This window comes from Alosa sapidissima, chromosome 13, assembly GCF_018492685.1.
Source record: "Alosa sapidissima isolate fAloSap1 chromosome 13, fAloSap1.pri, whole genome shotgun sequence".
Lineage (NCBI taxonomy): Eukaryota > Metazoa > Chordata > Actinopteri > Clupeiformes > Clupeidae > Alosa > Alosa sapidissima.
The window spans coordinates 10,792,682-10,808,752 of record NC_055969.1 but is presented as its reverse complement, the minus strand read 5'-3'; the positions used below and the strand labels follow the sequence as shown (position 1 = coordinate 10,808,752).

Here is a 16,071-nt window from a genome sequence, read left to right as displayed (position 1 = left end):
GTCTAGGGGGAGAGATGTTCGTCTTAGGGTCTTGTGCCAATGTTCCTGATCTGAATTAGACTCCCTGTTAATGCATATGGGAGATGATTCTCTCTGGACGCTCTTGGACACGAGAGCGCTGTAATGCTCTGAGAACAGAGCAGTGGAAAATCAAACGCAGATGACTTGAGTCGGACGAGGCCGCGGGCTTACATCTTCAGAGATATGATGGGAGCACTGGCAGCAAAAAAAAACCCTAACAGAGACAGGACTTTGGACGGAGTTTCGGAGTTTATTACGATGTCCTGTCTAATCTCACAGACTAGGCAAAACAAGAGTCCCAATCTGACCTGACTTGAAGGATGCCGGTAATCAGGGGATGCACAACCTCCTGTTTGTCTCCAACGGCCAGAGAAAACACCGTCGGGAAACAGCAAACAACCTGGTTCGAATTACAGTTCAATCTCACACTCCAAAATCAACAGCAATTCTTAAACCAATTAAAACATTTTTATGTCCTTGGCCGGTGGTTCCAATATCAACATATCCCTCCCATATTGACGTGTTTCCATCTAGTGGTGATACTCAAAATGAGCTACAACTAAACATGATTGTAAGGGAGCTCTTCTGCCAACAGATGTCAGTAGTGCTTTTTGTCATTTTCAACACAGCCCCCATTCAGTGGTGATTTGGCTTACCCTGACATAAATGAAAACTAATCCCTTTGACTTTGAATAATAACGAATCTTTTCAAGCATTGGAGTAAGAAGTGTATCTGTTTATAAAAGAGATTCAAGGGTGCCAAATTTGGTGGTTTATTTAAGGTATAACAGCACTTGGCTTTATCATTCTTCAATTCTATCATTCTACAACTCTTCCATTTCACATTCAATAACAATGGTCTCTGATTCCTGCTGTTCTATTGCTCTCAAAAATCGGTCTTTGCACAGTAGTACAGGTGTTGCCCGGGATGCAAAGCTGTCTCATTTAAGCCCATCCACCCAAACAGCAGCCTGTCCAATAAGTACTGCAGCGCTGGGTAACAGCCTGACCCCCTTACCGATACAGATCTGTCCCCAGGAGAGAAGCCTGACCCATTTAGTCCTGCTGAGTGAGGACTTTCCCTGTTGGCACACTCCCTCCCTCCCCCAACCAAACACACCAGCAGTCCACAACACAAATACACTTTCACATCCTCAACCAGTTTACATAGAACACTGCGGGGAGGATTCAACCACAACATTTTGCCTTTAATATTAGCTTTTCGAGCTTTCCCTTTAGAGGACAATGTTTTCCTACACAGAATGAAACTGATATAATTTGAGTGGGCTGATGGAATGATGTGCATTACTCAGTCTGTTCTTTTGAGGATCAAATCACTATACCTGCTGATTACTCTGTCCTTGTATATAGGTTTGCAAATGTGCTCAGATACTAGGATAGCAATTTGAATGTATTTCCAGCCAATTCCTGATGGTGGAACGAGAGCTACTGCAAGATAGGCGTCCATCTCCATCTCGCTTTAGTTATGAGGTCATACTCAGATGAATCTACTCGTATATATAAAAAAAAACATGATGAAAAGGATTTCAGAGTCTCTGTCAAATGTCCAATGGCCTTGGCTCATGAGGCCACTAGTCTTTGTGACTAGTAGTAGGCTAGTCTAGTAGGCTGATTTTTTTAATCAAATTCTGTATTGTGAACGAGGCTTTGTTGAGGACTGTATCTGTTAAGTTTCACTGCTTTTGGCCAACGAGTGGCAGTAGTTGAAAAAAAACAAAAAACCCTCATTATTCAAGCAAGAGAACCTTTTATAAAGTACAGTAGGTCCCTACCTTTTCCCCAACATCACTGCATGTTTATGTCTCTGGCATTCATGTTCCATTTCATTTGGATCTGCTTACAGAATGTGGCTTCTCACATGTTTTACTCTGCCTCACCATTTCTCCATCTTCATCTTCAGTAAGAATGTTATTTATAGGTCTTCCCACACATTCATACTCCAATCATAAACACTGAAGAACATCCCTTCATTATTGTCAACATCAAAAGCTAACCTTCCCTCAAAATAACCAGCAGGAAAAAAAAAAACAAGTGAGTCACAGGCACCTACACATAAGATGGCAGCTTCTGTCTCTCTCTCTCTCTGTCTCTCTCTCTCTCTCAGACCAAACAACCCACCCACAGATAAACAAAAACAAACAAGCCGTGCAATAACACATTGTGCCTCTGCTCCCATTCAGCCGGGCAGGGGCCTCTCATCTCTGCATGTGGAGAGGGGAGCATGTCGGAAGGCTAATCTGACCAGTCAGTCACACTGACAGGGGAACAGTGCCGACACCGTCACTACCACCACCGCAGTGAGCTGCTTCGCAGTGCTTGTTCACTCCTGACGCCGTGAAATGGGCTTCACCAGGAAACTGACGTTGTGCTTTTTTCCTGGGAAAACGTGATGTCATTTGGAGCCCATTTGAGGTCAAGTGAGGCACGTAATGGAGGAACACTCACTCCGAGGCAGCTCGCAGCGAGAGTGCGAGAGAGAGAGAGAGAGAAATCAATATGTTTATTACCCTTTGAAGAACAGACAGCAATCTGCCTTTGTAAGTCAATGTCAAGAGCATTAAAAGCACACCATGCTTAGCCACTGTGGCAAAATATCAACATGCTGATGTTATCTCCAGCCATTTAAAGTAGTCATCTTTTCTGTTTGAGACGACATGGTCGTGCAGGGTCGCCTCACAGACACACACACACCACAGCAGGGGGTAGCGCAGAGTCGACATCTTCTTCAGGGATGCAAGCAGGCAGCTTGTTTTGAGAGGCTCCATTCGTGTGAGCCCCACGTGGTGGCGGGGCCTGGGCTGTCACAGATGGCGTGGGAGAGACCGGGGGCTCGCTTCAGTCCGGGACAGATGTTGATGTTGATGCTGCTGCTGACACCGGTGTTGATGCTGGTGTTGCTACTGTTGCCACTGCCTTCGGTGCAGGCGTGCCCACTGCCAGTGCGTAGCTGAGGGGAACATCCAGTCCCACCACTGGTCCCACCACACTCAACCACGTCACAATGTAATTCACTCCCCTGTGGAGGAAGAGGAAGAAGAGGAAGTTTACACCTGCTGAGGGTGAAAGTTGTTCTCCCTGTTAGGTGGGGGGAGAGGGGCTTGTTCAAGACAAGCTGGAGGAGACATCAGGAAAGAACGCTGCCACTTTTCTAAAAAAAAAAAATTATGAAGCAGCATTTTAATCCGCTGCTATCTGGATTGATCTTTAAGGCCCAGTGATTTTTAGTGCACTTATAATGTGCTGCGTGAGGAAGCACTGACTTCTCTTCTGTCTGTGCTGGGTGCACAATGTGACGCGTCCCTGCCTGAAAACCAAATGTTCCTGCTTATTTTTAGATTGCTCTTTGTGCTGCCTTCGTAGGAAGGGATTGGCATTTTCACCCAACACTGGCAGATGAAAGCTGGGGAAACTCCAAGGCTCTGGCTGATTTAGAAACAAGAAATCTAATCCATCATATAATGAAGGGGAAATAGTGTTCAGTATATATTCAGTATTTTAAACACAGTGTTCATGATATAAAGGGTAAATATTTCCACTCAAAACCTTAACCTTAATATCTGTAAGAATGGTAATCTTTAAAACACCAAAACTTTCTAGTCTACATTTTTGTGACCACCAAAATTCACATTTGTTTGCCAAGACATTGGCAAATTTGTTCCATCAGCCTATAACATTAATTAATTTCATTCAAAGTACAGTTAGTTTTACATTTTTAATGAGACAATGATAAATTGAAGAAACAGCTTTTTTTTACAGTGTGTGCCTAGTGGAAACAAAACATGAAACCAATAAATATTTCTATTAACTTTCTATTAAACTTCTATTTGCCTAAGGAAAAAAAAGGGGGAAAGTATTTCTCACTGGCATTGCCTTTATCTATGAACAATGTCAAAAAATCCAATTGACTAGCACTGTTTTGAATAATAGTGGTTCCCTTCATTTCGTGTTTCTTGATTTGACTAAGTTCTGTCTAAACATTGGCACCCACTACAGAGAGGTCAGCTTGATCATTCTAATCTGGCCACCCCTGGAAAACTTGTTGTGAAGACGACCAAAATGAATGAATGGCGCCAGTTGGAGACAATCGTCGGTACAGCGAGGCGATGGCGTCACACTTACTTCTGTTCGGCGCGTGCAGTCTCCAGCGCCGGCCTCATGAACTCCTCCGTCCGACACGGGTGCAGCATGAAGAACGGCTGACCAAGCAGTGGATGCTCCTGCGGTGACAAAGACAGGCAGTTACTGCAGACACGTACTGACAAACTGACATGCCGTCAGACACACAAGAGATGAGAATGGGAAGAAACATATAGACTGAGAGAGCCGAGAGATGGTGGGTGGAAGGGACAGAAGAGAGGGATAGCAAGGGAGATGGAGAGGACCAGGCGAACTCTGGTTAGCCATGAGACATGAGCTTTCTTCTGTGTGACTAGGAAGCGTGTGATTAAGTTACTTTTTCAAAACAAGAATCCAATCTTTGCAATTTGTGTGAAACAGATGGTCTTCCATTCCCAAACACTTAGACTAAACCAAACCCTAATTGCTCAGATGAATAAAATTCAAAGCTACCCCCCACCCCTACCAAAAAAAAATGTATATCAAAGGACAGACTTCTAAAAGTGTCATTTTTTTAGTCTACCCAAATATATACAACTGGAGGCTAATTGTGTCCATATTGAATTGCTTGGGGCGACGCTGCGCTGTTTTCAGCTGGTATCCCATCATGCACTGGGGGGCAGTAAAGCACAATGAGGGAGCGAACCGCAGCGTCTGTGCCTAAGCACTACGACAGCACTTAACCTCCACAAAGCACTTCTCCTTCTACACAGAGCAACATACATACAGCACCTACGCTATGCCCTGACCTGACGTGAACGTGGATCGTGGCGGTTGAAAGGGAATGGGGAGACTGCACTGAAATGAACAATGGCTGTGTTGTGATTTTCTACCTGTCTGAGCTTTGGCTTACACAGCCTGGAAAAAGAAAAATCCATGACTAGCACAAGTCACTTTTGGTTACAGACGGCATTTAAATACACACAATCACTTAAAACATTCACTGTGAGAACATTAACATCACCCTGCACAGTGTCAGTGTACATCACACTAGGATGTCTTGAATGAATAATGTGATACGGTCACCTGCTGTGACACAATCTCAGACATGGGACTAATTCTCCTATGAGCATTCGCATTAGCAAAGCACAAACTGTTTGGAGTGCACCAGCTTTCAAGATGGCCCTCCTCCATTCCTTTCATGACATATCTGCAAACAGTTTTAGCAGTTGGTAATTATAGAATGGCACACCCCTTTGCCTGTAGTGCCTCGCAGCTTCTGAGAGGTAATGTAAAGACCTCTTGAAAGACTCCTCTCCCTTTCTCTCCCTTGTCACTCCGTACTCACTCCCTAGTTGTGGCCCTGCCCCAAGACTTCCTGGACCACAGCTTAGGCAACAGAGATGACTTCAGTAATCCTTCAGGGAGGGGAGGAGAGAAGCAAACTGTTCCATGGCGACGGATTGCAGCCTTTCAGAAACCCACTCGGTTTCCCGTCTCAATCATGAGCGGGTCACGATGATTCATTCCCACTTATCGCTCTCTGTTCACGTTGATTTCTTTATTTATTTGGCGCGGAGGATTTGACCTTTGTGAGCATAAATGAATAGCATTGCCGGCGGCACAACACCACCTAATTCACAAAAGGACAGGGTGGAATTCTATTAATCTGAAGAGTAGAGTTGTCGTCGTCAATATCCCACTGCTCCGATTGTGGAGACGGTTGTTTTTGCCTTCACCGGGAACCAAGGAAACAGTGAAAGGCTTGAAATGCATGAAAACAGCTTGCACTCTTCAAATAAAAATGTGGCTGTATGCCTGCCTCCAGATAGACAGCTATCAACTACTGAATAAGACATGAAATATGAAAAAGGACATCTAATATTTTCCCCTACAGGTCCTAGCAAGCTGTTATGGCTGATGGGCAAAAAGATAATGATTTCAAGCGTCATCCTAATTTAGAGCACATATTTATTTTCCATCCTATAAAAGATAATTTTATGTAGATGGTACATTGTAACATTAGTGTCTCTGTGTATTTTTTCGGAAATAGGCTGTAACAAATCAAGTAAGAACACACCGTCTCCCTCTGAACTACTTTGGCAATGGCAAGATCCCATTTGTTACGGTGAGAAACCAATTTGAATTTAAGAAAACTGAGAACGACTGGAGGGGGGATGGGGATGAGTGCAAAGATAGAGAGGAGGAGGGGTGGGAGCGACAGAGAGAGAGGGAGAGAAAGAGAAACAGAGAGAAAAAGAGGGAGAGAGAGGGAGAGATAGAGAGAGAGTGTTGGCGTCACACTTCGTAAACCCCTGGTGTGAGTCACCCATGTTTACCTGCGTCAGATGGCACAGTCCTCCACCCCCCCACCCTGCTCACCCCTGTGACCCCACACCATACCACTGTTTTTTCTGCCACGCAGTCACAGCAGCTTCCATTCTCCTGACATTTCCCCCTTGCCATCGCCCGGCTCTCCGCTGCTTTGTCTCGGCCCGACCGCCCCTCTCCACTCCCACCTCTAATAAAGCTCGCCGCTGACGTCACTCCTCTCCTAATTTCCATTCATATTTAATCAACCCGCCGGCACCACATTAGACTAAACCTACCATTTCTACACAGTGGGCCAAGAGACTGCAGTAGACAGGCTCCGATCATAATTTCCGATCATTATCAACTTTCAATTGTCATTCAGACTTTGTGCAATCAGTGTTCATGTCATCATGGACTGCATTTAGAACTGTCTGTGGCATCAAGGACTACATCAGTGCTCTTAAGGAGGATTGTGTGTGGAACTATAACTTTTCCAATTGGGATGATTAGATACTGCTCGACAAAAATAACTGCTCTCAGCAATTACAATTTTCGATCAGCCACAATTCAGATCTTTCAGGGAAGATATTCTCCACTGATACCAGAATAAGGCTTTAAGAAGAACCTACTGGAAACAAGAGACTCATTCTATGTGAACATTCATGGTCTCCACAGCAATATCTACAGAGAACCAGGAAACAGACCTCAGCACTACCAGCTGTATATATGAGTGACTCAATGTATACTCAACGTCACTGTGAATGTTCTCCATCTTTGAATGAAAAAGACCACTCTGTAAATCTAACACTGATACCAGATGGCAGTAAAACACCAAAACATGGTTAGCACCAACAAGAAATATTTTAAATAAACAATAAGAGGAAACCTACAAACCTGTTGGGTGATGGTGTCCCATGGACCTTGCCGTAGCCTCTGTTGGTAGTTGGGGTGGACATTATTCCACACCTCGTCTAATGACAGTGACCGTCCCTCTGTAATAAAAAAAGTGAATGGTCTTCCATAGTCTGTAAAATCCTTTGTGTAAACTGAACTGATGCTTGCTTACACCCTTTCATGGTCATTCTGATGCATTGTCTGACCACAAATAATTTGGCATGGCGGCTCAGCAGTGACTAATTTGGCCTTGAGGCTGGCCAGATTTTGAGACGAGGCCCATGGTCACGTACTGTACCTAGCGTGGACGCCCTGAAGTAGAGGACGGGGATCTGGTAGCTGCAGGAGTAGAGCACGTGGTACTCGTACCGCACCACAGGCTGGCCCTCAGCCACTGCTGTCTGCTCGCCTCCGGCCTCCTCCTGATCACAACACAACTGCAGGGGGATACACACAGTTGGACTTGACTTGTGTTGCACAACTTTGTGACTTTAGAAGTTTACACACACACACACACAGACAGAGAGAGAGAGAGAGAGAGAGAGAGAAAGAGAGAGAGAGAGAGAAAGAAACACACACACAGACACACACACACTTTTTTTTTTTGGAGAGTCAGTACTTTTTACAAATCATGAAACAACTCATGAAAAAAGGTCTTGTCAAGAGTTTGCATCAGAAATAATTATTTCCCATAGGTTGATTCTGGCATAAAAGAAAATCTGATGCTGGCGTGACACTCTGTTTTATGTTAAGACATCAATCATTCAGTCGCTTTGAGACCGATCACTTGATATGAATTGGTGGGAGTACCTCCAGTAAGCCTTACAGCCAAAGCTCATTCCTTCTCACTGAGACGAGGAGAAGAGGCAGACAGAATACAAAACTTCAAGCTCAACATCCACCTTCGGGCTATAGGCATCTTTAAAAATGAAATCAGTGAGAGCAACTCAAATTCACATCGCTTCATGTCAGCTTCTGTTAAGTCCCAAACTTCTCTGTTTATTGCCTCCATCACTCATTCATTTTCTGACAGGACAGCCACAGGACCTGTATTCTGTACTGGAGCCAGATGAACACCTGAGGACCACAGCACAGGAAGCACAACATATATTCTGTACCTCCACTTACTGACTGTTTGGGTTTTATTTTCCTCTTATTTGTAAGTCCTCTTCAACAGACAAGATGGCAGACTAAAGGTCTGTCCACATGCACAGAAACAATGAAAACAATGTTTTAGGACAGCAGTCCCCCCCCCCCCCCCCCCCCCCCCATGTACCACCACCATCCGACACATAATTAAAGGCTATAGATATAGGCTTAAGATTTAAAAAATTCAACACCTTTCCGACATTGCCCTTTTCATCTTGCGTACCCCCTAGTGGAAACTCGTGTACCGTACCACAGTTTGGGAATCCCTGTTTTAGGAGAAAACACAAAAGTTTTAAGTGGATATGGCTATTTCACAGAGGGCGGGAGGCACAAGTCAACAAACTCTTGTGACGGCTTAACACTGGGCTCATATGCATGGGTTGCCATGTGCTTTTTCACATGTCAAACCACAGCTAGGAAAACTGAGTGCTCTTAAAGGAAGCAATATATTTGTTTCCACAGACACATGTTCTGATTTAAAGACAGTGTGCTAGCAACACTTCAAATGTGCACACACGCTGGTGTGTAGCTGCCGTCCTGCTTACGGAGGAGTCAGGGCTCCTAGTCTCTCCATGTATCTCTGTGCTGTCTCAGTACTCCTCCCACACACAGATAACATCTCCTCTTTCCTTTACACGGGCAAAGCCCAGAAACAAACTACTAGTGTTTCACATCCGACGTCTGTCAAGACAGGAAGAATGGGACACAGGCACGTAAGCTATAAAAACAATGACATACTAGTGCTGCTCCCTCACCCCCCCCCCCCCCTCACACAAAAACACACACACACACACACACACACACACACACAAACACACACACACACCCGCATACACCCACACACACCCCCACACACACACCATCCCCACCCCTTTTACATGGGCTCTGGCTTCCAGACCTCGTCTCAACTTCTCAGACCTCCCAACAGGATGTTCCATAGGGGACCAAAGCAGGCAGTACATGACTACACTTTTATTACAGAAACATATGAAAGAAGACCGACTGATGGAAACATGGTAAAGACGATCAGAAATCACCACCTTTGATTGTGTCCAAGGACAGAAATGACAGTCTGCACAAACAACCCTTTTCACAAATGCCGTTTCACATGACGCGACGGCATTCACGAGAGGTCCACCTGCACACTGATCCTTTGCATAACTGACTCGTCCACTCGTTATCCTCAGCACTCTGGGAATTTGGCATTCAAATGTGAGGCAGAAATTCTAATCAGGCTGCTCTGACCTGACTATGTTGCTAACTCTGTGTTCAACATGGTGGCCATGGCACCAGAGGTCAAGTTCAATTAAAGGCTACTCATAGCCTCTCATACATTAGCTGCCTAGGCTTTCTTGCACAAAGCCCTCATTGGACATGCCACTTGTCTCAATACAGCTATGGTAATGTAACTGAGCAAAACAAACAAACTAGCCATTTTTTATTTCACGTAAAAAAATTGATAGTACATATCACTGAAACTGAAACTGTTTCCAGTAAACCACTTGACAATCCAAAAGTCCCATACTCAGATCAAAATCTGCTTAACATGGGCTCCCTTAATACATTTAAGCTGATCTCAAAAAGCCCAACATTTACATGAAATAGCTCTTCATTCACCACAAAGACAAGAGGATCACAATCGGCTGTGGGGAAACATCTCATCAGACGTTTCCTGCACTCTACTCAACAAAAGTGTGTAATTTAAAAGGAAAAAGAAGGATGGGAGTTTTTCATTAATTTAAATACAAGCCTTAATTACAGGTTTAATTACCTCAGTAATTCTGTTTGTAGCCTCTGCATTGAATGGCTTAAAAACATCACAGTTTTTTTCATGCTTCTTTTGGAGTAGGTATAATGGGTGTTTTCAGGCAGACATGTTCAGGAATGATTGTAATGTCTTGGTTCATAGTGAAAATGAGCTTCTCAATATACAGCAACTGCACATAGAGAGTTTACATAGAGTGGCTTCTCTGTCTGGATATACTGATTTGCAGGTGATGACCTGTCCTCCTACAGGTGCCCAAAGACAAAGGCAAACATTCAAGACGAATAGTACAGATTCAGGGACGAAGCGCTGAAAGGGTTAACCCTGATGGATTTTTGTTGAGTGAGACATTTATGCGCTGCCTCAAAGAATTCCTCCACCAAAACAGGAAGCCACAAAAAAGGCATTTGGCTTTCCTAATCTTCCCCACAGATCTTTTGGAAAATTGTTTTTTTCCCCCCCTCTCTCTCTCTCTTTCTCTTTCCTGGACAATGGCTAGGAGAACTTTCTTGCCTGCTGCTGCCTTCAAGTTTGGAGTCCTTTTGAAGGTCAAACAATGTACTGTGTACTTTAAAGAGAATGTTAAGTGGTGTGCTGATCATATTAAATTCAATTATATAAAACAGGTACTCAGGGAAGAAAAGCACAACCTGCCACTGAAAAGTGTTTGACCTTGACTCACACTTATTATTCAAGAGTTGAAGCACATCCGTTTTCACAGCGAGTCTGGAAGGCTTAGCTCAACAGATGTGATGTCTTCTTCAACACTGTGCCAGATGCACTGAAGAACTTGGCCAAAGGTTTCAAGATAAATAGACCAATTTTTCTGATGAAACTAGCAATTATTATCTGACTCCTAAATCAATCAGAGGAGTGTATTTTCCATAAGGAACATGCTTTAGGACAAGGGCGATCAACTTCATGGACACTGGACGCTTCTTTCTGATAGCATGGTGTCCTCAGTTAAACTTGTTCAATACACATGTCAACACTAAAAAATATTGTTGAGAACCATATTGTTTTTTTGTTTTTTTTTTATTTCAGGGGCAATATTCAGCTTTCTCTTTTGCTATCCTGCAATGGACATTTAAGCTGCTAAACTCTCAATGGCTTTAGAAAAGTAGCAAAAATGTTACAAGCTCTGTTGAAAAAAACTTTATACAATGGTTGTACAAGCTGTACAAACAGTTTATAAAGCACTTTGAGGGACTAGTCACTGAGCGTCCATTTGCTTGGCATAAACACCAAATTGCCATTTTTGGTGAAAAACACATCTGTGTCACTCAAGGCAGCAGCCTGCTAGACCTCTCTGAAATGTAGCTCCAATGTCATTGTTGATATTTTCAGGAGCAAACAACCATCAGTGAATACAATTCCCCTCACAACTTAGTCTATGAAAAAAGATTTAAGAAACCAAGAAGACAAACAATTCTGTAAGACTACAATGTTATACTGATTATGGCATAACTTAAAGAAAAGGTCAGGTTAATTTGAATAACAGAGCTTCATTAGACATTACACTGGATTTTACATTGCAGTTTTTAAATATTCAAATACTGTATATACCTAAGATAACACTAGTAAGTAGCAACTGGTAGACATTAATTGTAAAGGCTTCATAAAACTAATGCCTCACGACAATATTAGCCACAGTAAATATATTCTGTCACAGATGACACATGATGTCTCCTTTCATAGAGAAAGTTAAATGTCAAAACCAAGAATCACAGAGGGCGTTGGGCTCCCTCTCTATTCAAAAGCACAAAACTATACCTATGCCTCTCTCCAGCACTATCTGGACATGTTGATAGCAATCTGCAAGCACCTTGATTTTGTTGCATGTTTAACTTTGATGCACTAAAACTCTAAAAACAGCAGCAACAAACAAGAACTACTTTTTTAAAACTCCTTTCCTTTTTAAAATTCTATTGTAAGCAAATACAGTAAAACCACAGTTTAATTGAAGTTCTACTATTGTTTTGTAAAAATGTCCATACGGAGACAGTGTATGAGCCAAGGTATATACAACTTATTTTCATTAGCCAGTGAAATTATTATATACAATTAGAAATGTGTGCAAATGAATACATGAAAAAAATCGATATGACTATGTTTTGATATGAACTTTCATTGCTATGATTTTTGATTTTATGCTTTCCCTCAACCAAATCTTCCTTCAAACAGCCGCTTTAATGCATTCTGGTCCTCTTTATGCAAATGCTCAATTTCTCTAAGGCTAGTATTTGTTTAGGAAGCAGCAGCATCGGGGCAGACATAGTCCACTCAGACTGATTGACATTTCTCCTCCTCTCAATAGGTGCACTGGCTCTATTTGAAGTTTATGTCTGAAGCATTGAGGTGCTAATGGTGCACACTGCATGGATAACATTACTGACTCACTGACTTACTACTGAAAACGTTGTGTGGAACTTATGGGAGTATTTCAGAATTCTTCTCAATGCTTAACACATTTCAGGTTGCTCATCCACATGGTAGATTGACGACCACCCAACAATTTGTGTGGCAGACACAATAATGAGTTGGTGAAACTGACTAAAAAGAATCTAGCAATAATAACAACAACAATGATAATAATAATAATAATAATAATAATAATAATAATAATTTTAAATTGAATCATTGTGATGTGTGGGATGGACCCTTTAAATGCACAATAGATTAACAGGTAGAGGCTGGAAAAACATCATAATGTTTTGCTCTACTGTGATTAATACAGCCAAATATGGAATCTACTTCATAGAATGGGAAAAGGAGCTGGCTCTTTTGTTTCGTGTGTGAGTGGAATGTAAATATCCAGGGGAGTCAAGTCATTTGCAATCTGCCGGAAGGCCACGCTAATGAAATGGGCGAGAAGGAAAAAAATAATCATTCACTAGGCACAACTTCCATTTAAAAATAAATAAAAAATGATAATGTGCTTCACGAAACAAGATTTCAGTAATGTTGCTGCTCATGTGCTGTAGCTAAGAGGCAATATGCAGATTTGCCCTTGTATGTTACAGCACAGAAAAACAAACTGAAATTAAAAGAAAAGATCGAGTGTGTGCAATCTCATGGATGTGTGTACCAGTAGACGGAGATGCCCACCTGGTCAAGTGAGAGGAAATGCCCACTCTAGTAAGGTTTTCAGAAGTTAACTGACCTCCATTGTAAATGGCAGGATTTAGTTAGGAAGTGTTTCCTTCAGGTAATTGATTCAGTGTGTGAGGGTAACACAAATCTATCCACCTCTCCCTCTCTGCCTTCCCCGCTCTCTTTGGGACACAAACACAAATTCAGTCTACGGATTGCCAAACAAAGTACCAAACCACATTCTTACATCAACTATACAAGGAACACAGAACACGGTCCTGTTATTACCTGATTCAATCATTTCAGGGTGCAAAAAGCAAATGCATGAAGACATATTTAAGTGATCAAGTCCTACAGGACATGGCATCAATTTCTAGTGAAAACTGAACCAGAGCCTTTTCAAAGTTTTCTAACGCAAATTGAATCAGGGCCTTTTTTTCAAAGTTTTCTAGCGCAAATTGAACCAGGCCGAGCCTTTTCAACGTTTTTGGCATTTGATAGCCTACATGCATACAAGACTGCAGTACCTGTTCATCTTCCATCAGGGCATCACTGGCTTCCACTGGTTTGCTTTGGCTGCTCTGGTATGGCATACCACTGACTTGACAGGAAACCATCACTGTTTTTTTCATGTAGCCTTCGGCCTCTGACCCCTTAAAAAATAATTGACATGGACTCAAATGTAACTTTAGCATGCATGCACAATTGTTCACTTTATATCTGGATGGTGCCTGACAATTATATGAATGCGTTATTGTCAGTACATTTCTATCAATACTATTAAGACAATGAGGTGGGTGTATAAATAGAGGCTCTGGTTTAGAACATACATTGACTTCCTTCCAGGCCCATCCATCATTGAGGGAATGGGAATGCTCCAGGAAGAGTCCGCAGCTGAGACGGAAGGTCCTCTCATCCAGGTAACAGCTGGAACCTGGTAAGTCTGTGTCATCTGACATCCAGGAAACTCAGTTCTTGCAATCTCTTCCTCATGGAGTGTAGCTGTCTTTAGTCAAGTGCATAGTTCAAGGCCCACATCATCAAGTTGCAGAGCAAGAACCATTCAAAAAAAGTCAGTGTAAACTGTCAATCAATACTGCTGATTCCTTATCAATATCATATCTGTCATATATATATATGTCATGTCATATATTTTTATCTTATAAGTCTGGTCAAAAGACGGCACCGCATTGAAGTAGACTATGTAACTAAACATCAATTAACAGTTATTCTAGGTTTCATTCAACGCTGAGCATATATTTTCAGTTACATTGGTACAGCATGATTTCATCAGGCTATATGCTACAGAACTGCTGTGAAAGGTGAAGTGATGTTGTCTGGATTGTTATCACAAAGATCACGTAGGCAGGCAGACAATTCATGGCATTTTCATCTTTGGCCTACCTAAAATGAGTATTTAATGTAATCTAAGCTGAGTTCGACGCATCTGAGGGGCCCCAAGTGCAGAACTACGGCGCGTAACCGCTGTTGGACAGCGTCTTGTGACAGCACAGAACCAACGATGTCCTGCAAAGTATGCCACGAATAGCAATGTATGCCATACATACAGCCTATGCCCAGTCTTGTTATCATATATTATCCCTGTTCTAAAACACGCTACGGATATAATTCCTCAGCTGAACACAGTACGAGTCTGCAGAACTCGTGTCTTACCGAGGCACTTCCGGGATCCAGCAAGAGGAGGGAGGTTGTTGGAACAGCGAATGTTATTCAGCACGGACGGTTTCAAGTTGCCCATTTCGAAAAAAAGAGAAAAGAACAGTGGAGGCTGTAGAACGGTAGAGGACAGACATCACTGTAACTTACTTGACTTGGCTTATCAAAGCCTGCGTATTGCATCTTTTCCAAATACGATGTTTAGTCTAAAAGGTTCCTAACAACGTGGCTAAACAGGAGCTAGTGCATGTTGCTTAAACACTTCAGAAATGACAAATGAACTAATAATCAAACAAGTTTGTTGTTACAGTAACTCTCCAAATAACCAAATAACCTTAGAGTTGGTTGCCTGATGGTTCATTTGATACAGTCCGGTTTAAAATAACACTGAACGACAAACTGCTAGATGTTGTCAGTGCGATTGCAAGTGCACCACTGGGTTATCTATTTGATATTCTCAGACGAACTGGCCTGAATATGACTAGGCAGACAATCATTGGCACTCTACCATTAAAAAGATAAAGAAAAAGAGTCTAGCCATATATATCAATTTACCCAGAAATCCAGGGAGCTGGATGCCCCATGGGTACAATGAGCAATTTAGGCTACAGCCATGGCCTACCTGCCAAGAAGGTATTCACTGAGCCTAATACAGTTCAACAGGAGTATTCAAAGGCTTAAACGCCTTCATAATCTATGGATTTGTAAACCTATTAAATGTGCTATAACCTACCTATTCTAAGTATGCAGGGATTATTATATGTCTATGAAATAGGCTACATCTCCAGGATTTTGAGGCTACATCTAGACATAGCCTATGCATGGCAAACTGGCTAATCCCGGAAACTCCATTCCGTATTTTCCATCTCACCACACATTACACTTCTGTGATAGCAGAGGGAGGGTTTGCTTGCGAAGGGAACAGCCAGTTGTTCAAAATCCTTCTCCAACTGTTTCAAATTCCCCTTTATGGCTAGTGTGTGTGTTCGTGTTTGTGTGTGTGCGCGCGAGCAAGAGCGAGAGGGGGAGGAGTGAGGCAGAGGGAGTCGTTGTAGCCAATGCGTACATCGTCCGTGTGCGCG

General features: G+C 42.6%; 1 protein-coding gene across 3 annotated transcripts; it reads right to left on the bottom strand.

Moving 5' to 3' along the window:
* Window positions 1-778: 778 nt before the first annotated feature.
* atg10 (ATG10 autophagy related 10 homolog (S. cerevisiae)) lies at window positions 779-15,943 on the bottom strand. 3 transcript variants are annotated; one of them, XM_042058634.1, is made up of 8 exons: window positions 15,723-15,943; window positions 14,987-14,993; window positions 14,143-14,318; window positions 13,840-13,965; window positions 7,604-7,742; window positions 7,306-7,403; window positions 4,162-4,259; window positions 779-3,058 (listed from the first exon to the last, which is right to left on the bottom strand). In XM_042058634.1, exons 3-8 carry the CDS (start codon window positions 14,269-14,271, stop codon window positions 2,878-2,880), a joined length of 771 nt encoding a protein of 256 aa, XP_041914568.1. In that variant the 5' UTR covers window positions 14,272-14,318; window positions 14,987-14,993; window positions 15,723-15,943; the 3' UTR covers window positions 779-2,877. The 3 variants fall into 3 exon arrangements, with proteins under 3 accessions (XP_041914568.1, XP_041914566.1, XP_041914567.1); XM_042058632.1 differs by lacking the exon at window positions 15,723-15,943 and having other exon boundaries at window positions 14,143-14,314; window positions 14,987-15,679; XM_042058633.1 differs by lacking the exons at window positions 14,987-14,993; window positions 15,723-15,943 and adding an exon at window positions 14,717-14,971.
* Between the last annotated feature and the right edge of the window lie 128 nt (window positions 15,944-16,071).